The 23,099-nt window shown below is 41.1% G+C and overlaps 1 protein-coding gene across 1 annotated transcript in view; it reads left to right on the forward strand.

The window, feature by feature from the left end:
- The first annotated feature begins 1,212 nt into the window (after window positions 1-1,212).
- The window catches only part of LOC149441428 (b(0,+)-type amino acid transporter 1-like), a 30,268-nt gene continuing 8,381 nt past the window's right edge, over window positions 1,213-23,099 (forward strand). The window contains exons 1-3 of the mRNA XM_089657358.1: window positions 1,213-1,999; window positions 5,402-5,535; window positions 20,948-21,077. Of these exons, the coding sequence (XP_089513484.1) occupies window positions 1,253-1,999; window positions 5,402-5,535; window positions 20,948-21,077 (1,011 nt within the window). The 5' untranslated portion in view covers window positions 1,213-1,252. The remainder of the gene's footprint in view (window positions 2,000-5,401; window positions 5,536-20,947; window positions 21,078-23,099) is intronic.

Below are 23,099 nucleotides of genomic sequence, written 5' to 3' on the forward strand. Positions count from 1 at the left end.
CCTAAAAGAGTCTACCTTGTGCCTGGTGGGCAGGCTTGTCATCTTTTTGGTTAAAATTGTCAAAACTGGAGAAAGAATCTATTCTCTCTCTGGGCAGTTTAATTTTTGACCATGGGATTCAACTAAAAGACTCTTCGATTCCATAGAGGCAAAAAAAAAAGTTATATGTCTATATTTATAGAAAAAAGATACACACAGTAATCTGTACAAAATATTTTAACGTGGCTTTGTATTTTGACAGCATTTTTAATGTTAACCTATTTATTCCTTCTTTTTCATGTTGGCAACAATTCTCTGATCTAATGTTTAGAGAAGGAAACTCTCTGGCCAAGACACAACTCTGTGGTTCTGAGTGAAGTGTGGTTCATTACACAATGGACATTACATTACTAGTGCAGTACTAGTACATTACAACGTGGAGGAGAAGAATTGAAGGAAAGAGTTGATACTTTGGTTTTTTTTGTTGTCTTATATTTCATTATTCTACACATAAGAATATGTGTGGGAGATTGGTGACAATACCCCTAGTGTCTTTCCATGTTTAATTAGTTAATAAACACATCTTGGGGAGTCTCCCATCTTGTACTTATTCCAGGCTAATGTAGATGGTTGTATGTGGAAGAGAGCTCAGCATCGATCAAAGAAGGGGAAATGTGTAGGGACAATACAGGTGACCATTGCTGACCAACTGCATCACCCACCATAAATTCACAGCATCAGCCTTTTTAAATATGTTTCTACTTAACTAAACCCAGTGACAATCACTGGTCCTGCAAGCTGGAACATGTTTGTGCAGGGTGAGGCTGAGTGTGTCATTGTTGCGAATCTGTGGCAGCACAATGTTAACATGACCAACCATTTATCACAAGTTTGTGAAATGACTCTGGTCTGACCCGCTTTTGTCAGAGTGGCCGTTCTTTAACTCCCTTTTCTTAGCCAACTACAAAACCTTGCCGTAAGCCAAGTTTGCCTTGTACTATCCTTGATTTTACAACAGCTTTCTGCATACCTTTATGGTAGCTTGCAATGGAAGCAGAAAGTTATACCTGATCATATTCTCATGCTCTCATCATTCTTGATAATATGCTTTATTTTTTTAAATAGATCATTAACTGCAATAATTGAAGACCTGCCATATTCTTTGCACGTTGTACACTCAGTAATAATTAACTTTGGTTTTACCTTGCACCCTTTAGCTGAGAAACAGCATAGATCTTTTTCAGAAGGATCTGAGATCAGAAGACACTCCATTATGGATAAAAGTATAAGAAGAGGCTCTTGTCCCTCCAATGATGGTAACATAGAAGACAGGATTGAAAAATTACATCTCAAACGTGAGCTTGGCCTTGTTAGTGCTGTGTCAATGATAGCTGGCACCATGATTGGATCTGGTATCTTCATGTCTCCTCAATGGGTCCTCTATTACATGGGCAGCCCTGGAGCCAGCCTGTTAATATGGACAGCTTGTGGCATTCTATCAATGTTAGGTGCCCTTTCCTATGCTGAACTTGGTACTGTCATTAAGGAATCTGGAGGGGATTACATTTATATTTTACGCAATGTTGGCAAACTACCGGCATTCCTCCTGGCATACACGTCGGTCATTGTGGCCAGACCAGCTGGCATTTCTGCCATCTCCTTAAGTTTTGCAGAGTATGTGGTGGCAGCCTTCTACCAGGACTGCCCACCACCTCAGGTAGTGTTGAAGTGCACAGCAGCTGCCTGTATCCTCATCTTGTGCATAATTAACTGCCTCAATGTCAGGCTTTCTGCCGCTATCATTAACGTCTTCACATTTGCCAAACTGTTGGTATTGCTGGTCATAATTGTAGGCGGTATGGTCCTTTTGGCCCAAGGACACACTCAGGTCTTCCAGAATGCCTTTGAAAATACAGCTGCAGGTTTCGGACCAGTTGGAGTGGCTTTTTATCAAGGACTCTGGTCTTACGATGGATGGAACAATCTGAACTATGTAACCGAAGAAGTGAAGAATCCTGAGGTTAGTGAGTGCATTGTAAACTATTTATGATATGTACTTACATACCAGCCATTTCATATTTCAAGGGACTGTTTGGGTTACCTGTGAATGAGGGACAAGGCTACATGCACAAATCAGTGAGACTAAATCTGGCCATACAGTACATAGATTTTTAAAGGAAAGTTTGTACAAAAAATCTTGTTAGTACATTCAATAATTCCAAAAGAGAATTGGCAAATGTCATTCAAAAGTACTTTAAAATTTAATTTGCTTTTAACATTTGGTTTTGGTATAAATGTATGTTCCAAAATGAAAACCACATATACTGTTTAAAAATGTGTTCATTCAAGTAAAAATTTCTACCCTGTCCCTTTGAATTTTCTTGTCAGTATGAAACGAGTGAACATTCTGAAAAAAAAACAAAAAAAAACACAAAATTCTACATGTGTATGTCCAGCTTGAGACTTAATTGTTGAGTATGAATGAGTGTAGGAGTTCATCTTTTCCACTGGTTCTGTATTACCTGCAATAGATACTCCATAGATTGATCACCTAGGCTAGTCCTTCTGCATGCTGAATATGGGTGGTTTTCCACAATCATCTCTCCCTGTCCTGATCACCTTGCTGGGACAACTTTGCCACACTCTGCTGAAAAAGCAAAGATGTATTTTTGACTGAATATCTCCTTATTAAGGCAAATCGCAAAATGCTAATTGTAGCAAACTGTAAAACTGTATGCAATAACTATTTGTTTTTCATTAGTTGGACAGCAAAACAGAAACCTTTGGGAGAAATAATGTCTAAATACATTTTACATTGTGGGCAAGGATGCAGGACATGGAATAAAAGAGAAGCATTATGTTTGCCATTATTTCTGTGAATACTGTGCACTACAACACTGCGACTGGATGGACCATTGTTTGGAGATACTATACAAACTTTGTCCATTGCGTATTCTGATGCTATCCATGGCCATATACAAAAAGAGATACATTATAGAATTGCAAAGCATTAAACATTGTGTTGATGTTAATGGGGGTCATAAAGTATGAAGACTCTGGATAGTTGTTTTCACTGATCTTTGGTTAAAAGTACCTGCATGATAATTTTTTATATAAGATACTCACAGAGGACACATCTAACTCCAAGAACAAAAATGCAATGTTTTGCAGCTTACCAGCCACTCGATGTGCACACTGCTTTAGTTTTCTTGTTTTTAAATGCCAAGTCCATTTTTTACATATATAGAAAATATCTGATGATCCTGCCAAATATATTGTGTCCAGTTCTCTTCTGTGAACTACATAAATCTCCACCTATGTTATGACGACAGAGTTGGAAGCGTTTGGAGTTTAAATCAGGAGAGCAGCCTAAGATCTGTAAATACCATATGTTGACACCCTAAGGCTGGCTCTAAATGGACCAAAATTTGCCTGGTTCAGCAGGGACCAGCCGAGTTTCTATCCATGTATGGCCACGGTGGTTGAACAGCAGTCGATCTATTGATTGACTGGCTGTTCAACCACCCTGTCGGTATTTTCTCTTATTCGATCAGCGCTGCAGGCAATAGACTGCAGTGCTGATCTGTGTATTCTGACAGCGGGGAGTCACCCCACTGTCAGAATACAATGACATAGCAGGGTGAATTCCCACATGTGTGAGTGGGAGAATCAGGTCAGTTTTTCAATTCGATCTGCTGGTTTAATGAGGAAAAAATTACCCATGTATGGCCAGCTTCATAAAGAAGGTGTTTTACTGACAGAATCACCATATGCAAATGAAGAAAAAAGAGCCTGAAAAGGAAAAGTAATGCAGCCATTAAATCTAGGAACTGGTAAGCAGAAATACCTGTATATCACATTTTTGGTTCTAGGGTTTAGATACACTATATATATATTATAATTAGATGACCCAGAAACCTCTAATTATTGCCAGAAACATCTCCCATAATAAAGCCGGCCATAGGCAAAATGTTTTTCATGTGATCACTGCCGGTGGCTATAGCCACCGGCAGCGGTAATTGTGTTCTGCTGGTGGGGAAGGCTCTCGGCTGGCAGAAAACAATAGAGGTGCAGGTGAGATTCCCTCATCAACACTGGTTGTGTGTTGCATAATCTATGGGCTGCTTAATAGTGTCTTGGCTTAAAAAAACTAACACAAAATCTATTCTAGATTAAATAAAATACAGTACTGTATAAACAACAGCAAAAAAAATTAATTTGGAGGAGACTGAGAGCAATAAAAGGGACTTATTTTTGAGTTAAGAATACACTCTTGAATATAATTTTTTTTATACCAGAGTTTCTTTAACCACTTAACACCCACCCAAAATGTACTGCGGATGGGCAGACACTGTAGACAGTGTCGTACCCATACGTCACTACCTACTTCTGGGTTTTGGGCGAGCACATGTGCACAACCCCAGCCGGCAACTGCTGTGATTGCACACAACTGGAGCCTGTCAGCAAGTCTCTGCTGATAACAATCAACACAGAGCTCTGAACAGAAGGAACGATCCCTGTGTTTCTAATCCCTGCAAAGCAAGGATAAGAAACTTAGAGATCTATTTGTAAATAAGCATACTTTACACACGTTACACATAGTTAGGCACATATTTAACCCCTTGATCACCCTAGATGTTTACCCCTTCCCAGCCAGTATCATTAATTCAGTGACCGTGTATAATATTATCAGTGATATATCGGTGATGTCAGCGGCAGTTAGTCAGTTCCCCTCAGCATCAAGTAGTTTCAGATTGCCTGCCACACTATCGCAGTACCTTTTATAAGTTGCTGATCACCACCATCAGTAGTATAAAAAAAATTACTAAAAATTCCAGTATATACCATAGTTTTTAGGTGCTATAATGTTCACGAAAACCAATCAATATACACTTATTTTATCACTGTATTAGTGTCACTGGGGAGTGGCAGTTAGTCAGTTCCCTCCCCAGTGCCCCAGTGTCAGAATGCCCGCCACAGTCCTGTTATAAGTCGCTGATCACTGCGATTACTTGTATTAAAAAAAAATCCAGTGTATGTAGCGACATTTGTAGATGCTATAACTACTTTCACACAAACCAATTAATTTACACTTATTGGGATTTTTTTTTTAGCAAAGACATGTAGCAGAATACATTTTGGTCAAAATTTATGAAGAAATTAGATTTTTTTAAAATTTTTTATTGGATATGTTTTACAGCAGAAAATAAAAAATATTAATTTTCTTCAAACTTTTCAGTCTTTTTTCATTGATATAAAAAAACCCAGTGGTGATCAAATACCACCAAAAGAAAGCTTATTGTGTAAAACAAATTATACAAATTTTGTTTTGGTACAGGATATCATGACAGCCCCATGGTAATTACCAGTTACCATGCCTATATCAGTTGACTGCATGACTCTGCTGTGTCCTGTGTTGCAGGTGAATCTGCCACGAGCTGTGATGATCGCAATTCCACTAGTAACATGCATCTATCTCCTGGCTAATGTCAGCTATTTTGCAGCAATGACTCCACAGGAACTTCTCTCTTCAGATGCTGTGGCCATCAGCTGGGGGTCAGTTTATTATTAATAATTCTGTGTGAGTTGTTGGGGTCTTTAGTTACCCATGAATAATAATATCCTTTAGACTGTATGTATAGCCAAAGTTTATTAATCCACCTGTAGTGTGCTGCTGACACCAGAGTCTTGCATGGCTGTAAAGTTCAATTCCCAAATGAAAGGAATGGGATCAAACAGTACATCCAGAGACTGAGGTGTTTATTTTTAAATGATGATATACATCAACAGCATTCCTGAGCCAAAATTATTAATAGCAAGACTATTAGCTGTATCATGATTGATCCCAAGCTTCATCCAACAAGCAAGTACACGAGTCTTCACTTCAGTCACAATTTAGCTGATCTATACAATTTGTAATTAAAGTAAAATGTAAAAATCTTTAGAAAACCATTCATAATAATAAGAGAAGGATTAACTCATTCTACCACCTGTTTTCTCTGCACAGTTCAATACAGGCTTTTTATTAGAGAGAGACAGTTTGAAAGCAAACAGCTTCTGCTGTGCAGTCTCTTTAGAAACTCCATAATGCTACACCAGTAATGTGGTTTTGCAAAACAAATATTTTGCATTAAAGCTGTATTAAACCCAAAAATAGAAATCATTACATATCGTGGCTGCAATAGAATAAATGCTTGTTGGTTTAAAATAATAGAAAATGACAAAACCTCAGTTTAAAAACTATAAACTTACCGTAATATAAAAAACAAAATATAATTGGTCTGAACTTTGTCTGAACCTTTGCCACCCCTAGAAACTTTAAAGACCTCCTGGTACCAGCTCTCTCCTTGTTTTCTTTCTTCTTCTCTTCATTTTTTCTTCTATCCTTCCTTGTATTCAGATATATCCTAATTACTTTAGAAATGTCAACAATGAAATTTTGTCACTGCAAATTACTATAGAAGTAGATCTTTCCAGGGTAAAAAAATCTTTTCCTATGGCACCAGCCACAAACACAATCATACCATTGCAGTAATAATCATCAACCTTCACTTTCTCTGTATCCTTACTATGTTACCAATTACTACTCATTGCTTGTGCTATAATTATTATGTAGCATTTTAAAAAAAAAATTAAAACGTGTGTGAAGCAAAATAAGATGAACCTCAAACCATTATAGTTTCCCTTTGATGTTGTTGTGGAGGACATTAAGGGGAGTGGATATCGATTTGGAAGTTGGGAATGAGTGTGATAGAAGGATTGACCAGGCTTCTAAGGAGGCCTCGATACAGGGGTGATTGTGTGGGGGGCATCTGGCAGTGGTAGAACGCAAAAGAAGAAGACTCTGCGGAGTGGTAGGGTGGAACAGTTGGAGTTCCATGTTAGTCCAAGTTTTTTTCATGGTTGGGTGCCTCCAGTAGTAGATCTGATCAAGAAGTGCAGCTAGATAGTAAGTGTGTAAATGCAAGGCTGGCTCCTCCTCTGTGATAAGGGCGGATTAGTAAATTATTGGTGAATCTGGGTTGTATTGATTCCCAAATCAATTGAGAGAAGTGTCTTTGTGCTGTATGAAAGAATTGCATGGGAATGGTTATGGGAAGAGTCCTGAAGATATAAAGGAGTTTGGATAAAATTAACATTTTTAAAGCGGCTATATTCCCCAATTTAGATAATCCAAATATTCGAAAAGAGTGGAGTTCTTGAGGGAGAGAGTATAAGAATACTTTGTGATTCAGGTCATACAACTGTGATGTTGAGGTGGAGATATTGATTCCTAGATAGGGAATAGAGTGTTCAGCTCATATGAAAGGGAATTGTTTGGAAAGAAGAGTTTGATAAATCTTTGGTGTATACAAGTTTAGGAGTAAAGATTTAAAATAAAAAGGTAGTGCAGCGCTAAGAACAGTCTAAAATGAAACAAATCCAAAATAAAAGTGCAACATGTAAACGAATAGTATAAACGCACATCAATGATGGGTGTGTTACAATCTTAAAAAAACTTGCACAATAGTTATAGGTGCGTCTTGGACTTACTAATGCATAAATAATGTATAGAGTCAAATAGTAATATGCATAATAAACGTATAAATATAAATGCAAAATAATTTTGAAATTATTATTATACAGGATTTATTTAGCGCCAACAGTTTGCACAGCGCTTTACAATATAATGGAGACAGTACAATTACAATACATTTCAGTACAGAAGGAATAGGAGGGCCCTGCTCGTGGAGCTTACAATCTAAAGGATGTCCTTAAAAGTTAAAATACAGATCTCCAGATGACTCAGTTAGGTCTCAGTGTGCATATAATCCTCAGGAGCATGTGCCGATAAATGTATAAAGTGCGCACTAACCAGATGCACTAATTAAAAGCGTGTTGTATCAAGTATTGTCGATCAGTCACGGTTCCCTTCTAAGGGTAGTCCGGGATATAGCCTGGGGGTTGATGGCCTTCCTCTAGAGCCAGATTGGAGTAGCCAGTAAAGATAGTTCAGCCTCTTCCAGGCGCTGGGACGTTTACTGGGGGTTTCTAGGGGATTAAGGTGCTCAGTGCCGAGCGAAAGAATAGGGGTAATCCCATAGTGTAGTATTTTTCAATGGTACTTTAATGGTAATAAGGAATAAATCCAAAAAAATGTACAAATACTGCAGTGTCGGATAGGAGCAATATAATGACAATTGCACCCAAATAAAACTAACCAGCTGGTGTTATTAGGTGGCCGCCAGACCTCCGTGATCTGACGGCTTGACGTCAACCGCTTGCAGGGCTCCTCCTTGACGCGTTTCGTACTAAATGTACTTTGTCAAAAGGGGTATGCCTTAGTGACCCCTTTAAGCATTTTGGATTTGTTTCATTTTAGACTGTTCTTAGCGCTGCACTACCTTTTAATTTGATTTTACTGAAGGCATATGGTTTACCTTTTTAGTGTTCAGCTGCTTTAGGTTTAACGCTCGCTTTTACTCTTTACTTTTTAGGATTAAAGATTTATTTTTGTTGAGTTTATAGTAAGAAATTTCAGTGTATGAGGTTAATATTTCTCTAATCCTATGTAACGAATGGGTAGGGTTGGTAATCATTAGAATAATGTCATCAGCAAAAAGACTGATTTTATGTTCACTACCATGATAACTGATACCTGAGCAGAATGGTTCTTCTCCGATATTCGTGGCCAGGGGTTCAACAAGTAAAGCAAATATTATTGGGGATAATGGACAGCCCTGTCGGGTACCATTTGTGATGTCAATCGGTCTCGAGAGTATACCGTCTGTGAGAATTCTTGCAAAGGGAGAGGAGTATAGCCACATAATGGCCATTTGTATCTATCCTACAATATCAAGTTTTTGCATAAATCCCCAATGGATGCAATCAAATGCCTTCTCTGCATCTAGAGATAGAAGCAGAGAAGGCGTTCTGTGATCCTGTAAATCATGGATTAAGGAAATTAAGCACCTGGTAGCATCAGGGGCCTGACGACCTGTCATGAAACACACCTGATGTGGGTGTATTAGGGGTGGGATGAGAGGGAGCAGTCTGCATGCTAATTTTTGCATATAATTTCACGTCAGTATTAATGAGGGATATAGGTCTGTAGTTTTGTACTAGTTATGGGACCTTACCTGGTTTTGGAATAGTTGTGATGGTGGATTGTAACATTTCTTTCGGCATATGACCCGAGGAGGCAGCAGAATTGAAGGGATTAGCCAAATGTGTAGCGAGGATACTGGCAAATTCTTTATAGTATTGATTTGTGTAGCCATCACTACCGGAGGATTTGTTAAGGGGGTAAGGTGCGGATTACTGATTCAATTTCTGTTGTTTGAAATGGATCTGACATTCTGTAATTGAGTAGGAGAAAAGACTGGGAGTTTATGTAAGAAGGCTTGTATAGCTTTGGGGGATGGTTGTGGGGTCACCTTATCATCTTTGAGGTTATAGAGGGATTGGTAAAAATCCACAAAAGCATTAGCAATATCTAGTGGATTCGAGACAGGAGAGTTGGATTTTGGTGATCGGATCACCTGGATTTTGGTCTTAAGGCGTTGTTGCCTTGATCTGGTTAACAGGGATCCTGCCTTGTTACTTAGAGTAAAACCTGGCCTTCATTTTTTTTTAAGTTAAGGTCATATTGGTATAGTAAGAGAGAGCAAAGTTTCTCTCTATCAGCCAGTAATGAGGAAGAGTTGGATTTGTTTAGATCCTCTTTGATTTTTATAGAGGCTAGTACCTCCTCTATCTGGTGCCTCCTGCGGGTATTTATTTGAGTATTTAATTTAATAAGAATCCCTCTCATGAATGCTTTGTATGTAGTCCATATTATTATTATTATACAGGACTTATATAGCGCCAACAGTTTGCTCAGTGCTTTACATTATGGAGGAAGACAGTACAGTAACAATACAGTTCAATACAAGAGGGATTAGAAGGCCCTGCTCTTTGGAGCTTACAATCTAGGAGGGAGGGGGTAGTGGTACAAGAGGTATTAGCTGTGGGGGATGGAGTGGTAGGAGGAGTAGTGGATTCCAGTATTAGCTGGGGTCGGGGTAGGCTTCCCTGAAGAGATGGGTTTTCAGAGTGCACCTAAAGGTGAGCAGAGTGGGCGATAGCCTGATAGTTTGGGGTAGGGAGTTCCAGAGGATGGGTGAAGCCCTTGAGAAATCCTGGAGACAAGCATGGGAGGAGGAGACAAGGGAGCTAGAGAGTAGGAGGTCTTGCGAGGAGCAGAGAATACGGTTTGGGTGGTATTTAGAGACAAGATTGGTGATGTAATTAGAGGCAGTGTTATGAACAGCTTTATATGTCAGTGTTAGTGTTTTGAATTTTATCCGTTGGGCAATTGGAAGCCAGTGGAGGAATCGGCAGAGAGGGGTGGCAGATATAGAGTGGTTAGTAAGGTGAATGAGTCTGGCAGCAGCATTCATGATGGACTGGAGTAGGGATAGCCTGCGGTGAGGTAGGCCAGTGAGGAGGGCGTTACAGTAGTCAAGGCGTGGATTTGTATCGAGAAGTCTGAAGTGTCGTTGGTCTAAAAAAAAGATTGTGTGCTTCCCTGATGACTTTCTTGTGGGCAGGGTCTGATAGTATGGAGGAGTTCATTCTCCAGGGTTTGGGAACTGACGAGCTATTAGAAGGGCCCACGGAGATAGAAATTGGTCCATGTGATAGTCCGAATTGTTGAGGAAGAAATACGTAGTGTCCATTTGTCCATAAGGAAGAAGTCTATTCTTGAGTATGTACGCTGTGATGGGGAGAAGTAAGAGTAATCCCTTTCTGAGCTGTGTTGACATCTCCAGATGTCATAAAGGTTGTTAGTATGAAGAAATTGGTTCAGGCTATGGTTCAGGGGTCTTTTGCAAGAAGATGAGTCTAGTTGTGTGTTTCCCACTATGTTGAAGTCTCCACCTATAATCAGGTAGCCTTTTCTGAGAGGATTGATTTTGGTGATCAAGTGTCTGCAAAATGAGTTCGGACCATATACGTTGACAAGTGTATAGGGAACATTGTTAATAAGGCATACTAGGATGTGGAAGAGGCCTTGAGGGCCAGCATATTCAGAGGTAAAGTAGAATTTAATCAAGTCTTTATTAGCTATCAGGACTTCGTTGGGTTTTTTGTGGTGAGACGCCAGATATCTCATAGAACAATTCTTGATTTGGATGACAGGTATTTTAGAAGAGGCAAATTGAGTCTTTTGGATAAAAATTACATCCACATGGAGAGCATGGATTTCTTTGGTAAGAGATGATCTTTTATAGGGTGACTTTTGTCCCCTCACATTGAGAGATATTACCTTAAACCTATGTTAAAAATATAAAGGTGCAGAGGTGGTACTGGATGATCTGTTGAATTGGTGTCATACATCTTGTCACACTTGTGAGGTGGAATGATTGAAAAAATTGGGTTGGCAGCAAATAGCATCTGGCATATCGGTAGGAAGCTTTGTAGAATGGGGGGTTATTCACAGGCAGGTAAATTTGCCAAGGGTGTGACTTAATAGCATGGAGTATAGTCAACTGGTAGAAGAGAATGATAACTGAGGGGAAAAACTTGTGTGAAAAATCTTGCAAAAAATGCAAGGAACATGGTTAGTCAATGGGGCTACTGTTATCTGGGGGCAACGTAGCAACCATGGCAACATTAGGTTGTCATCACGAATCAACTGAGACAAACAAGGATACATCAAAAGTGAATCAAGGCCTTACAGCAGCATATGTGATAAGTAATGGTCAGGGGACCATCCTATTAATTTTTCTTACTTGGGTCCAATCAGCCTTCATTTGGTGGGGTTGTTGTGAGGTATGTCGGCGGTCATCAGCAGGTAGTACATTTCACTCTTTTAGGAGATCAATGCCTTCCTCCAGATTTTGGACTATGAAGTATTTTCCCTGATTCTTTGAGAAGTTTGGTAGGGAAGCCCCATTGGTACCCTATACCGAGGTTCTGTAAAGTGTCTCCTTGGATAAATCAACATTTAGTTTGAACCCTGCATGAGAGACCGGAAAGTCTGACGGGTTTCTTGCCGGCATCATTAGCTTTTCTTTGATGTGGTAAAAATGGACTCTGAGGAGCACATCTCTAGGGATTGAAGCTGGTAAAAATGTAGGTTTAGGAATTCTGTGAGCCCTATCGAGTGTTGCTTCTAATGGACACAGTGAGGGAATGAGATGTTTCAATAATTGTTGTAGATAAGGTATTAGCGCGTCAGGAGTGATCGATTCAGGAATACCGCAAAATTATTTCTTCTAGAACGGTCTTTTAGATCTGCAATTTTGTTCTTTAGTTGTAGGATTTCGTTCTCATGGTCTGCGTGAGCATCTACCATGGTATTATGTGCCGTAAACATGTTGGCCATTTTGCACTTTATATGCTGTATATGCTTGGTATGGTCAACAACAGCATTTGATAAAGGGGTGATCACATTTGTAATGTCACTTTGCAAAGTCTGCCTGGGTGAAACGAGCATATTTTTCATGGCCAATTAAAAGACAGGTTGATCAGAAGCAGGAAATTACTCAATGGCGAACTGAAATAGTAGTGTAGGAGCGTGAGATGCATCTGGAGAGAGTGAGGTGGCATTAACAGGGCCCTCAATCCTGGGCCTCGATTTTGCTGGGCTACAGAAAGTGGGTGAGAGAGGAGGAGAAGACTCACTTGGATCGCTTTCATAGAGTGGAACCAATAGCTTGGGATCTGGTGTGTACACTGACTGCTCTGCAGCAGGGAAGGGTCTCCCTCATGTAATGGAGCTGGCACCATCTTAGATGCTAGTGTCCCGGGCCGGGTAAAAGTCCTTAAGTCTCTGCGGCTGTGCCGAGGCATGTTTCCAGAGGGTGAGGAGCTTTACGTCCCCCGGTTCAGAGTGCCGGTGTCCCGCCTATCGGTGTGTGAAGTTGCGCTGTCACGGAGGTGGCCCCGGAGATCCTTCACTGAGCGGCCATCTTAGGAGCTGACCACACATACCCATTTTTTACTTTTTGCTGTAAAACAAAGGGGTTACCATCTGGGATGAGGGTTAACTGTGTGTTAGGGAGTGCTTTTACTCTGTACTGTGTGGTGTTTTACTAAGGGATATACTGGTTTTTATCTCCTTGCTTTGCAGGGAGATGAAAACTGGCATATCCCTGCTGACAGTAGTGAGATCTGTGTTGTTATAATTCACAGATCTCTCTTCTGTCAGTTGCTCCACCGATCGTCTGGTCTCAGCCATGAATTGCTGACTGGGACCCGGTGATTGACATGTACAGGAGCCAATGACAGCATGGGTAGGTGTGCACGCACCCCCTACCCGGAAATGCAGAATAACGTGTATATATAGGTGATTCGGCACAGAGCGGCCGCCCTGTAGCAAGTGGTTGTGACTATGCCACTTCAAAAAATGAAAATAGGCAAAGCCTAGCCTGCAAAGGAACACAATTCATCTCAAAAACAAAATATATATATACATTGCAGCTTGACAATCCTTAAAGGTTGTGACTTTCCTTTTGTTTTCCATATTTTCACCTGGTGAACCAGCCAGTTACATTATTCCTGTCCTAGGGTGACAACACTCATTCATGCTGTACATCTATGGAGGAACAGCATTGTCCCCCCAGGCTATCATGCCAAAACCAGCAAATTCAACCTGCATCCATTGACTAAGACTAAGAAGAAGCTAGCCATATTTCATATTGCTGGGAAAGACAGAGAGGGGCAGGGATAGGTAGACTTCTATAGTCCAGCGAGAGTGCTTGGGATTTTAGTTCAGCAAAGACACTATTTTGTCAGCCCATACAGGAAATTAGAAGCACATTGGATTTCTGGCAAATCAACAGTTTAAATACCTGCAGTATTTTTAAAGATCTAAAACATAAGTGTAGCACTACCTCCTTAGGGATTGCTGATGAATTTGGGTCCCCCTATAGTCCTACACGACTAGTCAATTAGTATTTTCCACATAACTTTCACCCACAGACAGAAATCAGGCCTTGCGTGTTGGTTTTGTTATTTTCTTAAGGGGATTAAACATGGATGGGGTAAGGGGTGTATAGGATGCCCAAGGGAAATGAAGTCTGAGGACAACTTTGTGCACTATTCACAGCTTCTTTTCTCTGACACACAGTCTAGCTCCAGCAGCCCCAGTTGTTCTACCACAGACTCTAGATGAAATCCTCTTCACCCAGCAATCTGAAGGTTTTCTTCCTGAGCAGGGGATCTGGCTTCTGTTCTCTTAAATGAGGTGCACAGTCACTAGCAGAGGGCTAATCTGGTTTCCCACCAAAGTGTTCCTTCTCCTATCCACCCAGGGGGTTCAGATGTACTCACTCTGATGAAAATCCACACATGACTTCTTAATTCTCCAGAACGTGTGTATTCTCTATTTATAGATCTTGAAAATGGTGAACTCCTCTTCCTCTTTGATCCTCAAAGAGAATATATAAACCACACATAGTGCATTATCTTTGTTACACGGTTACAATTAAACTACAAACTACTTAAATTAAAGTGCTCAAAACCAACAAAAACTCCACCAAGTGTCACTCCACATCTTGTTACTGTAATGCCTATTCTTACCCTCTAAGGGTACATAGCTTGCTCAAACTGAATTTCCAAAACGTGAATGCTTCCTTCAACTTCCTTCCTCATGAACAACCTTTCCCTCTAAGAGATTGAATTGCATATAGTGTGATGTTATACATAACTTCAAAACATGCCACACAGTGCTCCCTGGTTACCAATCCACTGATCACGAATCATGTGAAATCATATCATATATGGGCAGCACAGTGGCTAAATGGTTAGCACTTCCACCTGGTAGCACTAGGATCGTTGGTTCGAATCCCAACCATGGCACCACCTGCCTGGAGCTTGAATGTTCTCCCTGTGCCTGTGTGGGTTTTCCCCAGGTACTCCGGTTTCCTCCCACACTCCAAAGACATGCTGGTAGGTTATTTGGATCCTGTCTAAATTGCCCCTTGTATGTGTGAATGTGAGTTAGAGACTGTTAAGCACTGCCTGGCGGCGTCTATAGCAGCCCACAGCACGGGGTTCCTCAGGGCACAGGGTCTAAGTCCCAATCTGCTTATTCACCAGGGCCCCTGATCGTGGGGATGGACTTGGAGCAGAATGAGACCAGGTCGCGACCCCTGAGTACGTCCGGCAATGGTAGAGAGCGTCAACAGAGGTGTGCGGGGAAAGGAGCCTGACGTAAAGAGGCTGGCAGACCTAGTAACAGGGACAGATCCGTGTGGGATCGATGGATCGGCTGGGTAACGTCAGGCAGGCCAGGTCAGCAATGTGCAGGCAGCGAGGTACCGGAGGAGCAGGCAGGGAATGGTCAGGGTCACAAGCCGGGTTCAGTAATTAACGGGCAGCGCGGTACAGAGGATCAGGCAGAAGGATGGTCAGGCAAGCCAGGGGTTAAACAGGAGATGGTCAGCAGGGTCAGGAACAATGCAGAGGTTGGCAACAGAAGATTCACAGGATCAAATATCAGGAACAGAGCAGATAAGACCAAACGGCAATTTGACATACCTCCTGTCCTGTTTAAATAGCCCGCCCTGCGCTGTCATTGGTGCCAGGCACGTGTCCGCGATCGCGAGTGCACATGCGTGGCCATCGCGATCGCCTAGGTCCCGCTGCTCGCTGGCTAGGGTCCATCGGTGTTCTGCGCATGCACCGCCCGGCGCAGCGCGGCAGAGCCACCGATCCCTGACAGGGACCTTAGATTGTACACCCCTTGAAAGGTCAGGGACTGATGTGAATGTAAAATATATATGTAAAGCGCTGCATAAACTGATGGCGCTATATAAGTACCTGAAATAAAAAAAAAATAATAATATATACTCCACCACCATGCAGTCCATGCACCTTACCCAACTACAAGGGGATCAGGTTGTAAGCAATTGGGGTCTTCTTCTAATATCACTATAATCTTTCTCATCAGAATATATAAATCAAAGAGAACAGGCAGCCATTGTGTAAAATATCAAGGCAATGAAATTTGTTCAATAAAAAAGTGCTTACAATTTGTACTATGTACATCAGCATTGGTACAAATTCCAAAGGACCGGACCTCTTCCAAAATGGCCACCACGCAACTTCCAGCTTTGCATTGGATGTCACTTTATGACACGTTTCTTCAATACAACTTTGTCAAAGCATGTATCCGTCAGAAGTGTGGCCGGCTTAAATACACTGCACACCGCCCTCACTTCTCCTTAGATCTTCATCTTATAAGAGGGCTAAGGTGCTACAATGTAAACTAAATAAACAAATACATCCTACAATCTATATACTTAAAACAGTATCCTAAAACGTAATAATAAGACAGATATTAAATATTCTTTAAACGGATCACAAACATGAACCTGCAAATGGCCCATTAGAAATTTCTTCCAGCTGACATCTTGTGGTAAAAACACAAATTACACCTAAGCAATATACTCTATGAAACAGGCCAAATTTACCACTAAAACTGAGACATCCTCCTACTAATCCCAATTGAGTACAACCCCCAATTAGAATACATAAGAATACTCTCCTTCAATAAATAGCCCCCCTTTAAAACCAATGTATTACGAGAAAGAATGTGAAACCTCCCAAACCTGGATGGAGCTATTTAACTCTAAAAAGGAATGTGACAGAGGTAAAATCAATGACAGATCATACATGAACGTCCAAAGAGGGGGAACTATCTCCCAGATACAGGCAAGAGTACTAGATTTTAGTTATGAGTACTACTAACCATCTGAATTATACATATATAGTCTATGTATCTATCTCAAAAGCAGGGGGGAAAAAGGCTAATAATAATAAAACACGCTAACACATCCCAGTAATCCCAGATTCAGACTGTACATAATGTATTGGATAAGGGTGGTACTAAACCGATAACCCCTACAAACTCAGATATAACTTAGATTCCCAAACTAAGTATTAGAAAAGAAACAATTGAGGATCCAAATCCACATTTAACCCCTTTGGTTTCATGGTGTCGATCTCATATATCCAAAAAGTTTCATTCTTGGAAATTTCTCTAGTCTCATTTATCCCTCTCTATTGTATCTATTCCACAGAATTTAAGAAAAGAAGGGTCATGATTATGCGCATCCCTAAAATGTTTCAATAAATTATGATCTTTTTTCCCTTTCTTAATATTGGTCACATGTTGTCTCAATCTAACATATAGCTGTCTTGTAGTGCGGCCCACATATTGAAATTTGCAGGGACATTCTAAGAAGCATGTGACGCATGAGGTGGTGCATGTTATACATTTTTTAACATTATATTCCCTGCCCATCGTGTGAGATATGAAATTATCAATCTTTCTTGCTTTATTTTTGTTGTTCTACAAATATTACATTTTCTACACGGAAAGAAACCTTTTAATTCGAAATGGTAATTTTTTAGGGAGTAGGGGACCCAGAATTCTATCCCTTCTCTTAATGGACCAGTATTACTTAATGATTGCCTCCATATCTTTAAATTGACACCTATAGTTGGAAATTAATGCATACTCCACTTTTTCTTTTTCTGTTTACCCTAGACTTTTATTCACTCTTCTACCTCCTATGTACCCTTTGCTAACTTCAAATCTAGGCTTTTCTAATTCTTACGAATCAAAACCTTTATCAACAAAATGTAATTTAATTAATTCGGTTTGTTCAATATAATCTACTAACCTTGAACAATTTCTTCTTATCCAGCAAAATTGCCCCTTTGGGACTCCCTTAGTCCAAAGAGGATGATGACAACTAAATGTTGGAATATATCCATTCTGATCTGTAACTTTAAAATAGGTTTTGGTGTAAAAGCTGTTATCCTCTTGAAAAATATTCAAATCCAGAAAATTGACTGATTGAGTGTCGATAAACTTAGAGAACCCTAGGCCGTAGGGATTAGTATCTATATATAACATGAAATCATTAAACAAATCTTTATTTCCCTCCCAGATTACAAAGTGGCAACGATAAACCTTTTTCATAGTTTTAATCCTTTCCATTCCTTTCCAAAAATCTGGTTATTCTCCCATCTTAACATAAAGATATTTGCAAGACTTGGTGCGAACTTCGCGTCCATTACTACACCTCTTTTTTTAATATAAAATTTGCCTCCATACCAAAAGTAGTTGTTATGCATACCAAATTCTAGTAACTGTATAATAAATTTTCCTTTGCTTCCTCTCAATATTTGTATATCTCCTGAGGGCCCATTTAACTGCACTCACCCCATCCTCATGTCTAATACTCGTATAGAGGGAGTTGACATCTATGGTAGCTAATGTGATGTCTTTCCCCCCTTCCATATACTCAATAATATCAATAGCATCTTGTCCATCCTTAACCACTTGCCTACCAGGCACTTATACCCCCTTATTTACCAGGCCAATTTTCAGCTTTCAGCGCTGCCGCACTTTGATTGACAATTGCGCGGTCATGCAACATTGTACCCATATGAAATTTTGATCATTTTTTTCTCACAAATAGAGCTTTCTTTTGGTGGTATTTAATCGCCACTGGGCACTTTTACTTTTTGCGCTATAAATAAAAAAAGCCCAAAAAATTTGAAAAAAAAAAAAGTTTCTTTGTTTCTATTATAAAATTTTTCAAATAGGTAATTTTTCTCCTTCACTCATGTGCGTTGATGAGGCAGCACTGATGGGCACTGATAGGCGGCACTGATGGGCACTGATAGGCAGCACTAAAGGGCACTGATAGGCAGTACTAATGAGGTGGCACGGATAGGCGGCACTGATAGACAGCACTAATGAGGTGTCACGGATAGGCGGCACTAATATGCAGCACTGATAGGCGGCACTGATAGGTGACATTGATGATGGGTACTGATAGACGGCACTGACTGGCGGCACTGACTGGCACAACCCCTGGGCACTGACTGGTGGCACTGGTGGGTGGGCACTGGTGGGTGGGCACAGGTAGGTGGGCACAGGTGGGTGCACTGCTGGGCACAGGTGGGTGCACTGCTGGGCACAGGTGGGTGATCTGCTGGGCACAGGTGGGCGGAGCTAGTGGGCGCATTGCTGGGCACAGGTGGGCGGAGCTTGCGGGTGGCACTGCTGGGCACCGATCATCAGGGCACTGATCATCAGTGCCCTGATGATCGGTGTCGATCCCCGCTCTGACAACTGCCGGTTCTCGGCAGTACTTTCCTCACGATCTGACAGCGTGAGGAAAGTGCAGCCGAGAACTGGCACTTGCATTTCCCTCTGATCAGCGTGTCATTGGACACCGCTGATCACGTGGTAAAAGGCCGCTGTGATTGGCCTTTTACCACATCACGTGATCAGCTGTGTCCGTAGGACACAGCGATCACGGAGATCGCCGGGTGCGCGCCCCCTGGGGCACGCAAGAGAGCGCGTTCTGGGAGGACGTCATATGACGTCCACCCAGAACTGGCCGGCCGCAGTGCAGCCGTCATTCGGCTATCTGCGGTCGGCAGGTAGTTAAGATATGCCGGTTTTTGTTTAACTATGGGTTGTAAAAATATATCTACGTATTTCTCCAGTTCTAGAATGTACTGAGGCTGAGAATGGGTCTACCTGGAGGCTGAGTCAAACTTTTATGAATTTTAGGTAAATAATAAAATATAGGAACTTTACAACAAATGGGGACAAAATATTTAGCCTCTTTCTCATTTAATATTCTCATATTTTTATCCTTAGTGATTAAACCACTTAACTCCTTCCTCAATCTTCTCGTTGAATTCCCTTTGATATTTACATATGTAGTGTCATTGCTCAAAACTTTTTCCATCTCACCTTCATAATCCTCCCTATTTAAGAGTACCACCCCACCACCCTTGTCAGCTGGATGAATAATTATAATTATATTTTTCTTTTCTTCTAGCTGTTCAAGCCCTTGTACTATATATTCATCTCTTTGTTTTTTAATCTCTAGTTTTTTCAAATCCATGCTTACCATTTGTTTAAATACTTCAATATTTTTATTTGCTGAAATAATAGGATTAAAAGTGGATTTATTCCTAAAACCGCTCTCAATCATATCATGGTGAATTCTTCCACTAACAACCATATTCGTAGGACCAGGGAGGGATGCAAAGTATTTTTTAATATTTAATTTTCTAACACAGGGGTGGGCAACTGTGGCCCTCCAGCTGTTGTAGAACTACAAGTCCCATGAGGCATTGCACAGTTACAAGCATGACTCCCAAAGGCAGAAGCATGATGGGACTTGTAGTTCACCAACAGCTGGAGGGCCACAGTTGCCCACCCCTGTTCTAACATATTTATTCAAATCAATATACTGTACGTCTGGAATTTGTTCAGATTAGATATAGGTGCGAATTTAAGCCCCAAATCCAAAACAGCTTCTTTTTCTTTGCATAATGGGACTGAGCTAAGATTGTATATACCTTCTCCTATGTTTCTCTCCTTCTTTTGTTGCTGTTCTCTCCCCCCTTTTCCTCTCTTCTTTGTTGTATCCTTTCTGGACTTTTCCTCCTTTCCAGCTCCAGGCTCGCAGGCAGGCCCCATCCCACTAGGCCTCTTGGCAGCCTTCCTCCTCCAGCCTCACATCTTCCTGCTTCTCACTCCTCTCCCACCACCACACTCCTGCTACTGAGCAGACTCCTACACTTTTAAGAGAGTCCAGCTCCTTGCCAAGCTTCCTGTTGAGGATTGGCTGAGAACCTTCAAACGTGCATCCAACCACTCCTCAGATCCACCCACTACCTCCAAGGCCCTCCTATAAAAGCCTCAGAGCAGGGGGAAATTCCAGAGGGGCTGACCTGCAGAGTCTCTCAGTCCTGACCAGAATTTTACCCCTCTATCTCACCTGAGTTGCTGATCAGCTACTCTCTAGCCATTAGTTTAGCTCCTGCTAGCTAACGTAGGAGGGTGCTACATAAGGAAACTTGCTTGTTTTGCAGAGATGTGTTTGTTGTTTCTATGTTTTTTTTTTACACTTTATTCCATATGTCTTGTTTTTATCATTATCATCTGTTATCTTAGGCTAAAGGTGCTGGGCAGCTGGACTTGGATTATATCTCTTGGGGTGGCACTTTCTACTTTCGGTTCAGCCAATGGAACCTTCTTCAGTGGGGGCCGTTTGTGCTATGTGGCAGCCAGAGAGGGCCATTTGGTAGGTCTTTTTAATTCTTCCTGATTTCTCCTGTGTTTGATGCTTGTCTAGAACTTTATCTCAGGCTTGTTTTGACATCATCACGATCCTCATGTTGCCATTTCTTTAGTTGTTTTGAGGTATTTCTGAGATTTTTTTTCAGATGATTGAGACATTTTAACTACACACAGGTGGACTCCATTAATTTAATTATGTGACTTCTGAAGGCAGTTGGTTGCATCAGAGCTTGTTTACACCCTGGTCACACCGATCCGACTTTGAAATCGTGTGATTTCCAGTGAAGTCACACAATTTTAAGTCGAATGGTATTCCGACTTGAGGTGCTACTTCAGAAATCGGTGCAGCTCCAACCAAGTCAGAATTGCACCAATATGACCTCTTTAATTGTGGACACTAGGTGCGACTTGCCATGAGATTTGCAAGTCACATGTCATGGTAAATCGCATTGCAAGTCGCACCTAGTGTGACCGGGGTCTTACTGGTTTTGGCGTTAATGCCTATACAGTGAGGACTTTCCAATTTTCTATTTTTACATAAATATAAGAATTATAGAGATTTTCTTTCTCTGCTTTTATACTATGGACTTTTTTGTAGAAATGTAACGTAAGATTTCAGTTTGTAATGCCAAACAAAGCAAAATGTGAAATATGCTAATCATTTTTAAAATTATTGTACCATTGTTCCATAGGGGGAGATTTACTAAAAATGGCACACTCAGAGTTTGGTGCAGTTATGTGTGGTAGCCAATCAGCTTCTATCTTCAGCTTTTTCAATTAAAGGATAAGTTCACCTTTATACAAAAAATAATAAATGCACATTTTTTTTGCAGGTAAAAAAATGTGCATTTATTATTTTTTGTTGCAGGAGCCTGTAAACCATTGCACCAGTGATCACTAGATTGCTGGTGCCATGCAGGTCTCCTTTAGATCTGTCAATATATCTGCTTCCCCATACAGGATGCATGGGCAAGCAGATATACTGACAGGAAGACTCAGTGAACCACCACAGCGCTCCACAGCACCGTGGTAGTTCACCAGAATGCGGGGTTCAATTTGTACAGTAGTTTTAAAAAAAAAAATAATAATTTTTTTCAAACAGTTGTAATCCTTCCATCAAGTGTGGCATCGCTCTGGCCACCGGACGCTCCTGTCTCCATATCCAAATGTGTTCTCTCCTGACTGTTATCAGAATTTTTCAAAATTAACTTCTGTGGACAACTGAACACGTTCCCCCTATTTTTTTGAGAAGCGGAGAGAGGGAGGTGTTCTGTAGTCCAACTCTAGGGTGAAAACACTGCTGCTCCATAGAAACAGGTCAGCATTGTCACCTTAGGTCAGGAATGGTGTTATTGGCAGATTCAAGCCAAAAATGGAGATCTAATGCAGCTACAACATCTAAGGACTGGTAAGCTGCAATATATTACATATGTAGCACTACAACCTTAGGAGTCACTAGAGATTTTGGGCCCCCTATAGTCCTGCACAGCCAGGCAACACGCTTCTTCAGACCTACATTCCAGAGACAGTAAAACAGTTCTCGAGCTTGGTTTTTAGTTTTATTAGGGGAATTGAAATTGGATGGGAAGAGGTCTATGGGATGCCCAAGGGAACTGCAAACTGAGGACAACTTCCTAGCAAGTATCTACAAGTCTTTACGCAGCAAAACTCTTCTTGGAGGGCTCTCCAGTCTCTCCCGGTGTACCACCCCAGACCCCAGATAATCCTCTTCTTATTCAGCTGCCTCAGGGAATCCCTGGACAATGGGATCCAGTGCCTGCCACTTTAAGATGAAACAGTCCCAGGTAAGGAGCTAAATCAGGTTTCCCATCAGAGTGCTCTTTTCCCCTTAACTGGCTCAGGGGGTGTAGTATTACTCAGTCTCTTTCCTGTAAGCTGGTTTAGGTAGGTGGCTGCTTTCAGGTCTTCTGCTGGGCTGGCTCCATAGGTGGTCCTCGGGGGGCCAGTGAGGCTGAGCGATCTTCCTTCCAAGATCCCAGCCTCTAGGTAGGTTCCTTCCCATTGG

This window comes from Staurois parvus, unplaced genomic scaffold, assembly GCF_062004578.1.
Source record: "Staurois parvus isolate SC_StPar_1 unplaced genomic scaffold, SC_StPar_1.0 ptg000985l, whole genome shotgun sequence".
NCBI lineage: Eukaryota > Metazoa > Chordata > Amphibia > Anura > Ranidae > Staurois > Staurois parvus.